This window comes from Gopherus flavomarginatus, chromosome 9 (genome assembly GCF_025201925.1).
Source record: "Gopherus flavomarginatus isolate rGopFla2 chromosome 9, rGopFla2.mat.asm, whole genome shotgun sequence".
Taxonomy (NCBI): domain Eukaryota; kingdom Metazoa; phylum Chordata; order Testudines; family Testudinidae; genus Gopherus; species Gopherus flavomarginatus.
In genome coordinates this window covers 76,723,181-76,737,329 of record NC_066625.1, presented here as the reverse complement: position 1 = coordinate 76,737,329, position 14,149 = coordinate 76,723,181, and the positions used below count along the sequence as shown (strand labels likewise).

Genomic DNA, 14,149 nt, shown 5'->3' with positions numbered 1-14,149 from the left:
AAACACTAACTAGTGCTGTGATTTGCCATTGAATTCCTTAAGTTCTACATTAAAAGATTTGGCACACTGCGTTGTTGTCCTATTATAATATCTGATCAATCTTTGTGAAAATAAAGCCTGTACCTGGCTCTTACGAATTCTCAACTGTTTTCTTCCTAGTCCTGTGTCAAACCAGTCACTTTTAACAGAATCTGTAGCATCATCCCAAGCAGAAATTACAGCTGTGGACAAAACAGTACCTGAAACAGAAGATTTGCAAGGTTAGTGTCTGAATTTGCATAATTAAAGCATGTATTAAACATTTATGCTGTTTTTACATCTTGAGTAGTTTTATAATAAATTCTAATAATCTGCATTCTGAGCAATGTAATGACAATGTTGCATAAAGCTGAAAGACGACAAAACATGGTATGCATGTGCTTTTAATGGGGAAATACTACTTGTGTGGAAACTTCAAATAAGGTTGACAAAAATGTTCACATTTCAGTTGACTTTGAATTCTAACTATATAAATTGCAGTTAAAATCAGTGTGCGCCTTAGTGCTAGGGTTTTAACTGGGGTTGGGGAAACACGCATTTAGCTAACATTATGAATGGATTATTTTTTACTTAAACATTATTAAGATCAGATTTTCACTATTGAGTGATGAAAACTTGGTGCTGTTAAAAATATAGATAATGGACAATGGTCTGTTTTTATCTGCCCAAACTAGATTGTGAACTTTTTGACATAGTTCGGATATTAGCTGTAAATATGCTAGCAGTAGCATACATTGTTGTAGCACTGATGCAGTGTGAGTAATTCTAGTGGTCTTCAATCCGTTTTGAAACTGGTAATACACTGTAATATGTAATATTATCTGGTAGGTAAAAGGCTGACTGATGGACATCTAATGTACTATTAATGTGCATCTTATCAAAGATTAAATTATGTACACCAAACCTGCTGTAATTTTGCAGCAAGGGTTAAAATTCAGGTGCTAGAAAGAAAATGGAAAATACATGAGAAAATAACTGGCTTTTTCTGGGTAGGTGACTTTACTAATACTGCCCTAAAATCTTTATGGTTGGCACAAAGTGCATTTTTTCCACACGGTTTTCTGTTACTTACAGCAAGCTTGCACATTTAACATGATCATAAGTAAAGATATATAATAGTGTTAAGTTTTATGAGATGGGCAGAGGGAGCGGGGAGAGAATGGAATTACCAATTCTGTGTCCCTAATTTTTCTCAGAACCTTGCAATACCTAGGCATTATCATCATTATGTGGTCCTCAACTTTCTTTTCACTGCTTCCTGGTCAGCGCACTTCAGATATGGTGCAGATATCAATCTTCAGGGTTTTTACTGCTTGAGGAGGAGGATGGCTTTAGCTGTTTCAGGCAGTGTTCAAATGTTCCAGACTAATTTGATATTTGCCACCACCGTGGAATGGCCCTTTCACACTATGCTGTTGGTTATCTTCACCGCAGTGGCAGAGAAACTCTTGACTGTTTCAGCTACAAGGACAGTGGAGCAGACTGTTGCAGGGCCACCTTCAGGGTCTTTATGTGATATGAATGTATCAACCCCAAGGCATCGTGGAGAGGCCTTAACGGTGGGATTTTTCAAACGAGCTTAGTGTTGTCTAGTCTTGCTCCATTGATTTAAATTGCACCTGAGTGAGAGCAAGATTAGGGCAGTGCTGAGCACCTTTGGAAAAAAATCTCACCCTAAATTTAGAAGTATGTGGCTGGCTTTTCCACAGATACAAGACCTGCTATACCTCTAACTCAGAGTTTCCCAAACTCGGGATGCCACTTGTGTAGGGAAAGCCCCTGACAGGCCGGACCAGTTTGTTTACCTGCTGCGTCCGCAGGTCTGGCCGATCGCGGCTCCCACTGGCCATGGTTCGCTGCTCCAGGCCAATGGGAGCTGCTGGAAGCGGCGCGGGCTGAGGGATGTACGAGCTGCCGCTTCCAGAAGCTCCCATTGCCCTGGAGCAGTGAACCGTAGACACTGGGAGCCACGATTGGCCAGACCTGCGGACGTGGCAGGTAAACAAACCGGCCCAGCCCGCCAGGGGCTTTCCCTACACAAGCGGCGTCCCAAGTTTGGGAAACACTGCTCTAACTTAATTTAATTATTTACTAAACATGACTGAAGCTATATTCTTATATCACACCCACCCCTGATGTCTGAACCCCACTCTTCAGATATACTCTAAAGTTTAAACTTTATCATTTTGAATACTGTTCTCCCTCTTTGAGATAGGATGTGTCACTCCGTCTTTCTGACTGACTGCTACCTGTGCTAAATAGAAGAACATGGAAAATGTTCTTCTATGTGGTTTCATGCTTTTTTAGTTTATGTAGTCACAGTTTAAAATAGAGATATTTCTAAGGTAAATTCTCACATCAAAATCCATCAGTACGTAAATGAACATGTGTAAATGCATATCTCTATATTCCCATTTTGCAGACAAACTGCCATGGCTTATCGTTGGTAAAATATCTTACTCTTATTCATATGGAATTATCCCCCAAGTGAACACTCCTCAGTTTCATCTATGAAGATTAAATTTTAATATGAGATCTAATGCTGTGGACTGTATATTAGGAAAAAGTATATTTCCATGGTCTGGTCTCCCTGCCACACAGCTGGGTTTTCCCTTCTCCTTACTGGTTCTCACGCTGGCAAATAACTTTCCAAGATTCTCCAGTCCTATGGCTCTTCTCCTTGCATCCGGTGCATGCTCTGCTCTCTACTCACTTCGTTTCAGCTTGTAGCACAGTTAAGCCATTCCATCTCTGCAGCATCTACCATCTTGTTTTTACCTTCCACAGGTGAATGAAAAAGTAAGGGGTTCTTCCTCACCCATTCTCTTCAGTGAGCTGTCCCTGCTCCATGAGGGTTTGCTGTAAGAGACCCCAACCACGGGATAACTTGCCAAAACTAGCAGAACCTCCACTCCTAGCTTATAACTGACTGATTCTGAGATGAGTACAGAGACCACTTACCTTTTGGTAAGGGAGCTCAGGTGGTTCCAGACTGGCTTTCCCCTGTTTTCTTTGCAGTAGTCCTGGAGTGAATTGAGCGATCTCATCTGACAGTGTAGGGTTGGGTTTACCCATTTATTTCTCCTGAGAAGATTTGAGACCTACAATTGATTTCTTCCCTGGGGATGAATCTGTAATTGTCTTTCATCCTTTGGCCCTATTAAAAATGAACAAGTCCTCAGATCTCTCTCATGACACTCTCCTACTAGCTCGTCTGAAGAGAGAGAATGTGTCCAGACTAGGAAGGAACCTACCTGCTGAGCTTTCCTGCAGAGCCTCATCAATAGAACTGGGACTAATTGTCAAATGTCTTTGTGACTATGAATTGAAGATTCTGAGGCAAAATTGGTGAGGGGAATGGGATAGGAAAAGCCGGAGGCCATGCTAGTTAATTCATATATGCAAAAGAACATGGGTGGCTTGTGCCAATCCACATGCCAAATCTGCCCTCACAAAGCAATTTGAGCTCTACAAACTTTACAACAGACTCTTCAAGTGGGTTGTCATGGTATAATTCCCCACTCTGAACCTTAGCATCCAAAAGATGGGGTATCAGCATGAATTCCTCTAAGCTCAATTACCAGCTTAGTACTTGTAGCGCTGCCACCAACTAGGAATTCCAGTGCCTGGTACACTCTGGTCCCCCCAAAACCTTGCTTGGGGACCCCCAAGACCCAGTCCCTCTGGATCTTCACACAAGGAAAGTAAACCCTTTCCCTCACCGTTGCCTCTCCCAGGCTTCCCCTTCCTGGGTTACCCTGGAAGATCACTGTGATTCAAACTCCTTGAATCTTAAAATAGAGAGGAAAATTCACCTTCCCCTCCCCCTTCGCTCTCCCCCTCCCAGACTTTCCCTGAGAGAGAAAGTAATCCTAACACAGAGAGAAAATAACCTTTCTCTCCCCCTTCCCTCCTTTCTCCCCACCAAGTCCCTGGTGAATCCAGACCCCGTCCCCTGGGGTCTCACACCAGAATAAAAAAAACAATCAGGTTTTTAAACAAGAAAAGCTTTTAATTAAAGAGGGAAAAACAGTAAAAATTATCTTTGTAAATTTAAGATGGAATCTGTACAGGGTCTTTCAGCTATAGACACTGGGAATACCCTCCCAGCCTAAGTATACAAGTACAAATTAAAATCCTTTCAGCAAAATATAAATTTGAACTCCTTCCAACCAAATACACATTTGCAAATAAAGAAAACAAACATAAGCCTAACTCGCCTTATCTACCTAGTACTCACTATTCTGGACATATAAGAGACTGTATCAGAGAGATTGGAGAGAAACCTGGTTGCACGTCTGGTCCCTCTGAGCCCCCAGAGTGAACAACCACCAAACACTAACAGCACACACAAAAACTTCCCTCCTTCAAGATTTGAAAGTATCCTGTTCCCTGATTGGTCCTCTGGTCAGGTGACAGCCAGGCTCACTGAACTTGTTAACCCTTTACAGTCAAAAGAGACATGAAGTACTCCTGTTCTATTAACCCTTAACTATCTGTTTATGACATGGGTGTCCCCTGAATGGACTGGGCAGTTGGGCAGATGCACTGTTTTCTAAGACAGACTAGCTATTAAACTCTAGTATCCTTCTCAATATTGCAGATAGGAAAACACAAGGGTAGTCTAGAAAGACTCCTGACCTTGAGGCTGCTTATTTTACTTCTGCAGCAGATTCATATCTCCCATTCTGACACTGTCTGGTATTGTGAGCTACAGTTCTCGCTTCCCTACATTTCCCCAGCAGTAAAATATTAATGATATGGATCAGGTTGCTCTCCCTTTTCAGAGGGCTCTTTGCTGGGAACATCCCAGACTTCACTTTGGCCTCATGTCATCTCAGGATTTTCAGGGTTTGTGGTTCCTTCATATAACAAGGATTCTGTATCATTCCATTGACCCAGTGCCCTAAAGGAAGTGCTTGGAGGCCAGTTTGGTGTTCTGTTCGTTCTGGAATATGGAGCTGGTAATCAGCTGATAAGAGGTTTCTCCTCCTGTCTCCAAGGCTTGCCCATCTGGATGCACTGCCAGATGACCCTGCCTCCTCCCCCAAAAGAGTGAAAAGTATATTGTTGGTTGGTTTTTTCACCAGAGGGCAGGCTCACATAAATTAGAAGCCCTGATACAGTAACTCCTCACTTAATGTTATAGTTATGTTCTTGAAAAATGCAAGTTTAAGCGAAACAATGTTAAGCGAATCCAATTTCCCCGTAAGAATTAATGTAAATAGGGGAGTTAGGTTCCAGGGACATTTTTTTTTTGCCAGACAAAAGACATTATCTACATATACAATATAAATTTGGAACAATTTTAAACAAACAATTTAATACTGTACTCAGCAATGACGACTGAAGCTTGGTTGAAGTCTGGAGTCAGAGGGTGAAAGAGGGAGGATCGTCCTGCTGCTCCTCTTGCTGTTCTTTCCAAAGTGCTGGGGGGTGCTCAACCCCTGGTTCTGCCCTAGGCCTGCCCCCACTCCACCCCCTTTCCCCAAGGCCCCACTCCTGCCACGCCACTTCCTGCCCCTGCTCCACCTTCTTTCCCCCCTGAGTGCGCCATGTCCTCACTCCTCCCACCTCCCCTCAGCCTCCTGAATGCCATGAAACAGCTGATTGCTGTGAGTGGGAGGCAAGGGGAGGGAGGGGGAGGTTGCGTGCTGCTGCCTCGTTCCTCCCCCCGAGCCTCCTGAGTGCCGCAAAATAGCTGATTGCTGCAGGCGAGCAGCATGGGGAGGGGAGGGGGGGGATTGCTGGCAGCCGGGAGGTGCTTGAGTAGGGGGGTGGACGGGAGCTGATTGGGCGGGGGGGCTGCCAGCCGACCCTGGTTCCAAGCCCCCACGGTCAAACATTATAAGCAAATATTGCACAACTTTTAAATGAATATGTTCTCTAGTAGATCAGTGACGTTACAATGGGATGACATTAAGTGAGGAGTTACTATAATGGGAATTTTCCTTTGCCTGGTGCTTGAGGAACTCTGGGCGTTGTGGTCTCATGCCTCATTTTACTGCCTGTTTCACTGTAAGGATCACCAGCATCTAGTAACTACAGATCTAAACCATGATAACCCAGACATGGAATTCCCTGTCACAAGCAAATTCATAACTGTTCTCCAGTGGTGGCAGTCAGCCCTCTCTCTCTTTTGAAGGGAGTTTCTATGCAGACCACTAACACTGTACTTTGCAAACACAAAGTTCAGTCTGTTCACTTCCAGGTTTTGCAGGTAACACTTAATTTTTTTGTTTAGACGCTTAGCAAACAAAATTTTTGCTTGGAGCTAGCTTTGTGCATGAGAAAGTTGTACCTGTTCACCTTAAATTAAGAAAGTTTCATGTTTTGGTAGCTGCTTCAGTAGCTCCCATAAAGGTAATAAGGTAATAATTGGAGATATACCAATCTCCTAGAACTGGAAGGGACCTCGAAAGGTCATCGAGTCCAGCCCCCTGCCTTCACTAGCAGGACCAATTTTTGCCACAGATCCCTAAAGTGGCCCCCTCCAGGACTGAACTCACAACCGTGGGTTTAACAGGCCAATGCTCAAACCACTGAGCTATCCCTCCCCCCAATAGCTTGTAATTTCTGGTTAAAGCAGAGTGGGGCATTAGTGCCAAATTGAAGCATTAATTCTTTATTGCATATAACACTGCATCAGCTGAGAATTCAAAATGAAAATATTCTGCACAATATAATCAACATAAACCAAATATAAACATACCTCATTCAAATAAATCATGTGATGTTTACGAGTATGTTCCATACTGGTCATTTAATAAAGGTTAAAGTATGCACTAATGTTTTTTGTGGGAATCTAAATTGGTTACTATTAGATTTGTGTAACAGAACACACAAGGCTGCAATAATGGGTAGGTCTGCACTTAAGGCAGTGTGCGGACATTGCATACCCAGCTAGCACAGGTATAAACAGCAGTGTAGACACTGAGGCACTGCTTAGGCCAGTGGTCTCCAAACTTTTTTGATCGCACATCCCATCAGTAAAAAATTTTTGAGCATGCACCCCCTGCTCCCGCTTGGACTCCTGGCCGAACTGCCAGGGGGAGGGAAGGGTGGAAAGCTGCTCTGACTCCTGGCTGAACAGCCGGGGGTGGGGGTGGGGGAGTGGCGCTGCTCCAGTGGTGCTCCTCCTGCCGTGCACCCCGAAGGATTCTCTTGCGCATCCCCTGGGTGCACGCACCCCACTTTGGAGACCACTGGCTTAGGTAAGTAAAGAGATGCCAGACCCTAGAATATATACCCTGGATGTCTCTCTACATGCCCAAGCTGTGTCTCCTATATCTACACTTTGTTTTTAGCAGTGTACTATCCAACTGCCAGAGCCTTTCACTGCCATATGTAGGTACACACAGCATTGTGGCTGCAGTCTGCTTTTCCCTGTAGCATGTGGCTACACATATGCTACATGCAGCTGCAAGTGTAAATGAGAGCTTGGACAAATCACACTTACTTAGACTCTCCTAGAAGTTAAAAAAACAAACTAGCAAACAGACATATGAAGTATTATTTGCACTTGTGCAGATATCATGTAACATGTTCAGGCAACCTAGGTAAAATTGCCAGGTTACAAATTCCCTCAGATGGCTCTGATTTGATCTAGTCTGTGTGGATTTGCCTTTATACACCCAAGTTTGTGTTATGCCTTGCAAAACAGATCAAGGAAGAAGTAGGAAACTTCAGCAAACCTGGCTTTCAAATAGTCAGTATGTTCTACAGTTTGTTTACTCAAACTGTTTGCAGGTATTAAATACTGTAGCAAAGCTAAAGACATTGGATAACTCTAAAAGATACTAATTGTGAACATTCTCATATCTGATGAGCATTATCCCTAATATGACAAGACAAAATGCATTAAGATAAAATCTAACTTTTTTTTTTTCCCCCTCATGAGGTTTTTGCCCTAGAAATGTTCAGGTAAACCACTTTGCAAGTTGTAGTGCTACAGACCTTCATTATCTTCATGTATGCTCCCTGCTAAATGCAGGGTAACACAGTAGTACTTTTATTCATGTGCAGCTAAACTCTCCAATATTCTTTGACTTCTTCTGACTATAATGTAAAGGTCACTTAAGGGGATACGCAGCATAGTAGGGCTAAAGACTGGTCTGCCTTTTTTCTTGCTTAATGGCAATATCTGCATAACTTTTAGAATGGGAGTGAGTTTCAACAAGTGGTAGGGTTGAGAGCTTTTTAATGAAACGTGCACTCAGCGTGATGGTAGATACATACATTGGCCCAGAACAGCAAAAGATTGAGACCATAAAAACCAGGCTCTCAGGCCTCCTCTGTAGATGGCCAGGAAGTAGAAATAGCTTGATTTAAGTCACTGGGCATTGTGTGCCATCATGAAACTTGACTGAGCTCAATGAAAATGAACTTGGCTAAATGTATGAAAGGCCTGTCTGTCTTGTCTGACTACTGGATGGTGCTCACTGTTGACTCGTCTTCGTCTGTCCAGTCCATAGGTCAATAATCTTTTGAGCTGGACTATTATTTAAAATAAAAATGGACTAACTACAGGGAACACATTGCATGCATTATTGAATATCTTAGGTAAATGCTGTGGAGCTCACTATATCTGCTGGTGTGACTGAAAGCGCATGGAATCAATGGGAACATTTCCATAGACTTCAAAAGGCTTTGGATCAGAGCTGTGACAGAACTGCTCAGATTTAGTTTGCATATATTGCCGGTAGTGCTTAAAAGAGCACATTTATTGCAAATGGCAACGTGGAGCAATATTAAGCAAGCGCCCTAGTGGCTCCACAGTTGTGAATATTAAGTTACTTACTTAGTTATAAGACTCAAGGAATTTCTAAACAGAAAGTGCAAATGAGTAACTTAAAATGAGCACAGATTATTGAGACATTTAAATGAAATGGATCTAAAATGTGCCAACCCAACCAGCATCTGTGGACCTCACCTAGAGAATTTCAGTAGACCATATGGGAGAGGACTTGCTGATGGATATTTTAGATTTACTTCATACTACAGGGGGCTCAGAAACAGAGTACACTTACTTTATGATGCAAACAGAGAAAATAATGTAGATGATCCTGACTTCCTAGATGAAGGCTCCAGAGAGAGTGGAGAGATGTATGATACAGATTTTAAACTATGTACTATAGGTTAGTGAAAGTTTTACTTATATGTCACCAAATGTATAGTATTTATTAAGTCATATAAAATTCTTTGGTACAAATGTGTCATGATGGTAATATTGCTTTACAATGGAATGGATGTCTTCATGGATGTTTCATTTATATATTTATCCTCACTAGGTTAACCTTTCAACAAAATTGATGTATTTATTTGCATTAGGTTTTTGCTGTAACAAACCTTTATTTTGCTATTTAGTATTTTGTGGCTCACTAATTTTCCTTAAACAGTAACTTTTAAGATATTAACTCACTAAAATAAGGTTTTTCCTCTCTTGCACACACCTTGCCACCATTGTACATGCTGTTGCACGTCATGCTTTGTCCCAAGTCTCTTTGAGTAAATGAGTGGAGTTGGTTACCTTAGAATTTCATCCTGTTAGTTCTAAAAGACTTAGATTCTCCTGTTCTGCATCCAAACTTACTTTCCTGTCTCTTGTAACCTTTTATTTTTAGTTTTCAAAGTGTCAGATTGCCAGTCTACAAAGTGGACTTCTAGTTAACAAACACTTGAAGACAGTTATAGTTGGACCATTGATAATTTCAAAGTTGTATGTACATACTAAGCACACCCTGTCATAAACAGATAGCTAAGGGTTAATGTTCTTTTACCTGGAAAGGAGTAACCTGAAACACCTGACCAGAGGACCAATCAGGAAATGAGACTTTTTCAAATCTGGGTGGAGGGAAGTTTGGGTGTGAGTTCCTTGTTCTTTGTCTTGTCTGTCCCTCTCGGCTATGGGAAGGATTTTTCTATCTCCTGCTTTCTAATCTTCTGTTTCAAAGTTGTAAGTACAAAGATAGGTTTGTTTTTTTAGTATTTACATGTTAGTTCATAGTGTAGTTGCTGGAGTGCTTTGAATTGTAGTCTTTTTGAATAAGGCTGTTTATTCAATATTCTTTTAAGCAATTGACGCTGTATTTGTCACCTTAATACAGAGAGACCATTTTTATGTATTTTTCTTTCTTTTTACATAAAGCTTTCTTTTTAAGACCTGTTGGAGTTTTTCTTTAGTGGGGAACTCCAGGGAATTGAGTCTGTAGCTCACCAGGGAATTGGTGGGAGGAAGAAGTCAGGGGGAAATCTGTGTGTGTTAGATTTACTAGCCTGACTTTGCATTCCCTCTGGGTGAAGGAGGGGGGTGGGGGAGAGCTTGGCTCTCTCTCGGTGCTTGTGTTTTCCAGGACTGGAAATAGAGAGGGTGGCGTCCCTCTGTTTAGATTCGCGGAGATTGCTTCTGTGTATCTCTCCAGGAACCCAGGGAGGGAACACCTGAAAGGGAAAAGGGGGGGGGGAAATGGTTTATTCCCCTTTGTTATAAGACTCAAGGAATTTGGGTCTTGGGGTCCCCAGGGAAGGTTGTTGGGGGGACCAGAGTGCCCCAAAACACTCTATTTTTTGGGTGGTGGCAGCTTTACCAGGTTCAAGCTGCTAACTAAGCTTGGAGGTTTTCATGCTAACCCCCATATTTTGGACGCTAAGGTCCAAATCTGGGAATAAGTTATGACACACCCCAAACATTCAGATAATATTGACAGTAAAAAAAGCATGAACTGTCAAGTAAAGATGAGTCTTTAGGAGTAGTAATGAGGTGGTAAAGAGCTGTTAAGTGTTACTTCACCGTATCTCTGACAGATTCTGCCTGTGTGTATATTGTCAGAAAAAGTAGCCAAGGTTCAGACAAAGTTTTAGGACTACTGCTGTATCCCTTCCTTGGAATGTATATGATTAACCTGGTTTCCGCTGGCATTCACCCAGCTGCAGCCTCCTTTCATTCTTTCTCTGTCCCTTTCCTTGCACATCCTATATCTTCTGCTCACTTTCCTACACCCTAGGCAGTGCAAGCTTGTCCTGTTGTGACTTAGAGATAGCTGGTAGTAGTGTTTGGCTTACAAACCATTTAAAACAAGGTTAATTTCCCTTGCTGTCAGTTTGTTTAAGTTTTGGATACACCAAGGTGTAGAGAAGAGGGCAGCAACTGAACAAAATACCAGTCATGTTTTTCTTGGGTCAGGCAACTTGTTCAGTTGTATGTTCTCTACTCCGATTCTCCCATATGCAGCCCATGTCTCACTTTAAGATGTGAGAGAAGATTAGAATTGCCTGGAAACATTACAGCTCCACCTTCCCAAAAGGATGTAGTTTTCATTTCGGGCAATTCTTTCTCCCTCAGATTTCATAATTAAATTTGTTTCTCCATTGGCAATGGATGTCTTCACTTTAGCCTCCAGTAGCTGGAAAGAGAAGCTGCATCTCAGTAGTGTAAATATGACATCCCGAAAGTTGTTTGATCCAGTATTGTTATCCTCAGCAAGATAGCATTGTGAGGCAGCATTGCAGAAGAGAGGAGTGTTTTGCTAAACTCTGGTAAATTATCTGTGCTTCTCACTTGAATCAGCTTTGAATACTGCTAATTGTAACAATTTTATGGAACTGTTAAACCTTACACTTGCATCTTGCCAAACTTGATAACTTCAGGTCCATTTTCAAATCTTGGTTTTTGAGATTTAAAAGGAACAGTGTGTGTATATTTAAACCTTGGTCTTTCTTTATCTTACTAGTTCTTACGTTTGTATGTTATAAAATATATATAAAACATTCAGTACTGTCAACTGACTTCTCTCTTGGATGAGTCAGATTGGATAATTAAATTTTGAAAGAGGGAGCTCAAGTGCACTTGTTGTGTGATGCAGAAATATTGCTAAAGCAAGTTCCACACACGATTAGATTGTAGATTATGGAAGGAAAAATTGATTACAACAAGGTTACAAGTCCCAGAGCCTGAAGTTACAAAATTCTCTTGTGGCTCAAACAAATCTCTTGCAATTTTTTTCCACTCTTTTTTCAGTGTTTTATCTCTTTTATATTAGCTTTAGTGTCAGAGAGTGCAGAGTCTACATCTGAAGAACAAGACAAGTCACTTGACAAACCAAAACAGAAAAAGAATCGCTGTTTCATGTGCCGGAAGAAGGTGGGACTTACTGGTAAGAAATATTTTATTTTCTTTTCTTAATCCAAGACTAAGTTATGCAGTTAATATCAGAGGACCAAATTCTGCCTTCAGATTCATGTGTGGGTTAATCTGTTGACTTTGATGTATTTGAAGTAAAACTTGGCCCTAAGGGGTTTTCAACCAGTAGCTCTTATTAAAGAGGACTTTTCATATGTCTTTGTGTTTTAACTATTTCATTTATTAAGCAAAATGATCTTCATTACAAATGCTTCTGTTTGGGAGCTCCTATATAATGGCCTGGGGAGTTGAGGTAAATGTAATAGTCTGCTCATTAATCAGCCTTCATAATGAAGTGGTATGATTCAGTTTAAGTATTTGAAAATTACTCGAGTCGTTCCACTGTGTGATGACTGAAAAAAATGTCTGCAGAAAGTCTTGAGGGAGTATATTTTTGTAGTGCTGTATAGTGATGCATGTTTGAAGTGAGGGCTCTTTATTATAATCACTACAACAAAGATTTATTACTTTGGTGCTTTATGTGACAGCAATTTTGGCAGCAGAAACTGGCTTTTACTGACTGCCGGTGACTGAGATTAGTTGGTACCAAATGTGAATGTAGTATTTAGGATATTAAAAAAGCCAAACCTGTAGAATTAAATTGTCTTTAGTGTCTGTCTTAATAGGTCAATATTTGTGTTTACAGGGTTTGAATGCCGGTGTGGAAACGTTTACTGTGGTGTGCACCGTTATTCAGATGTACACAGTTGCTCTTACAATTACAAAGCTGATGCTGCTGAGAAAATCAGGAAAGAAAATCCTGTAGTTGTTGGGGAAAAGATTCAGAAGATCTGAACTGCTACTTCTGCTGGAATATAAAATCCCTAGACCATCTGCAGATTAAATTGACTTGAGCTTTTTCCTTAGTCATCAGGAATGTAGAGCAGTGTATCTTGCCTAGACCTTTTAATCATGCATGTCATCAGAAGAATAGATTTTTTTTGTTTTTGTTTTGAAAATGACTCTGAACATTTATTTTCATTGCAGTTTTCTGTGGCTGAAGACTTAAGTAAAAACTTTATAAGTATTATCCTTTAAGATCATTTTAATTTTAGTTGAGTGCAGAGGGCTTTTATAACAAACATGGAGAAAACATGGGAGGGCTGTGCTTTTCCAGTACAAAACATGCATGCATTAACTTTGCAGTTTATTTTCTTGTTGTATATAGCTTTTCTCTGCAGCACGATTTCTTTTTTGGTAATGCCTCATGGCACAACTAGTTATCAGTAACTGAATGTATTTTAATCATTATGGCTGCTTCTGGTTTTCATTAACAAGAAAGGTTATACATGTTAGCATATTAGCTTGTTTGCACCCACTACCTATTTATGTATGAATCATTTGTAATGAGAGAGTGTGTACTGAGATTATAAGTTTGTGTGGTTTTAAAAAAAAAAAATTAGATTTTGTTTTCGTGTGTGTGGGGGGGGGGCGGGGTAGGCTAGTATGCACTTCATTGCTGACTGAAGGTTTCACTGGGATTACATTCATCAGTCTGTATGTACACAAATATGAAGAATGATCTGAAGTAACTGTGCTGTATTTATGTTTATCCACGTCTTAACTTTGATTAAATAAAATTTTAAAAAACGGGGGTATTTTGTGTTGATCACTGGTATCTGTCTCGCTGATTCCTTTCAGCCCTCTATTTTGATTTGGACCTCTTGTCTCTGGTTTCTCCAGGTACAATGCTTTCGGATACCCTTGTAGGTCTGAATAGCAATTAAGTCAACTTTTATCTGAATTTATTTTACCTACAGTTACAAGTAACACCTACCTATTGAAAGACTGGAAGGAATAAAGTCTTCGTCATTCTTAACTTGTGCATTTGAAAACACTTTTTGTATATAGTCAATATTTTTGTTTCTCCCTACTTGTCTTTTGTACAGCAACAAGACATAAAAATGAACTTTAAAATAGGCAAATGTGATC

General features: G+C 40.8%; 1 protein-coding gene across 2 annotated transcripts in view; it reads left to right on the top strand.

Annotated features, from left to right (window-relative positions):
- ZFAND6 (zinc finger AN1-type containing 6) overlaps positions 1-13,811 on the top strand; it is a 52,394-nt gene extending 38,583 nt beyond the window's left edge. For both annotated transcript variants that reach the window (XM_050967839.1, XM_050967840.1), the window contains exons 4-6: positions 160-260; positions 12,078-12,191; positions 12,864-13,811. In XM_050967839.1, coding sequence (XP_050823796.1) covers positions 160-260; positions 12,078-12,191; positions 12,864-13,012 — 364 coding nt within the window. In that variant the 3' untranslated portion in view covers positions 13,013-13,811. The remainder of the gene's footprint in view (positions 1-159; positions 261-12,077; positions 12,192-12,863) is intronic.
- The last annotated feature ends 338 nt before the right edge of the window (positions 13,812-14,149 follow it).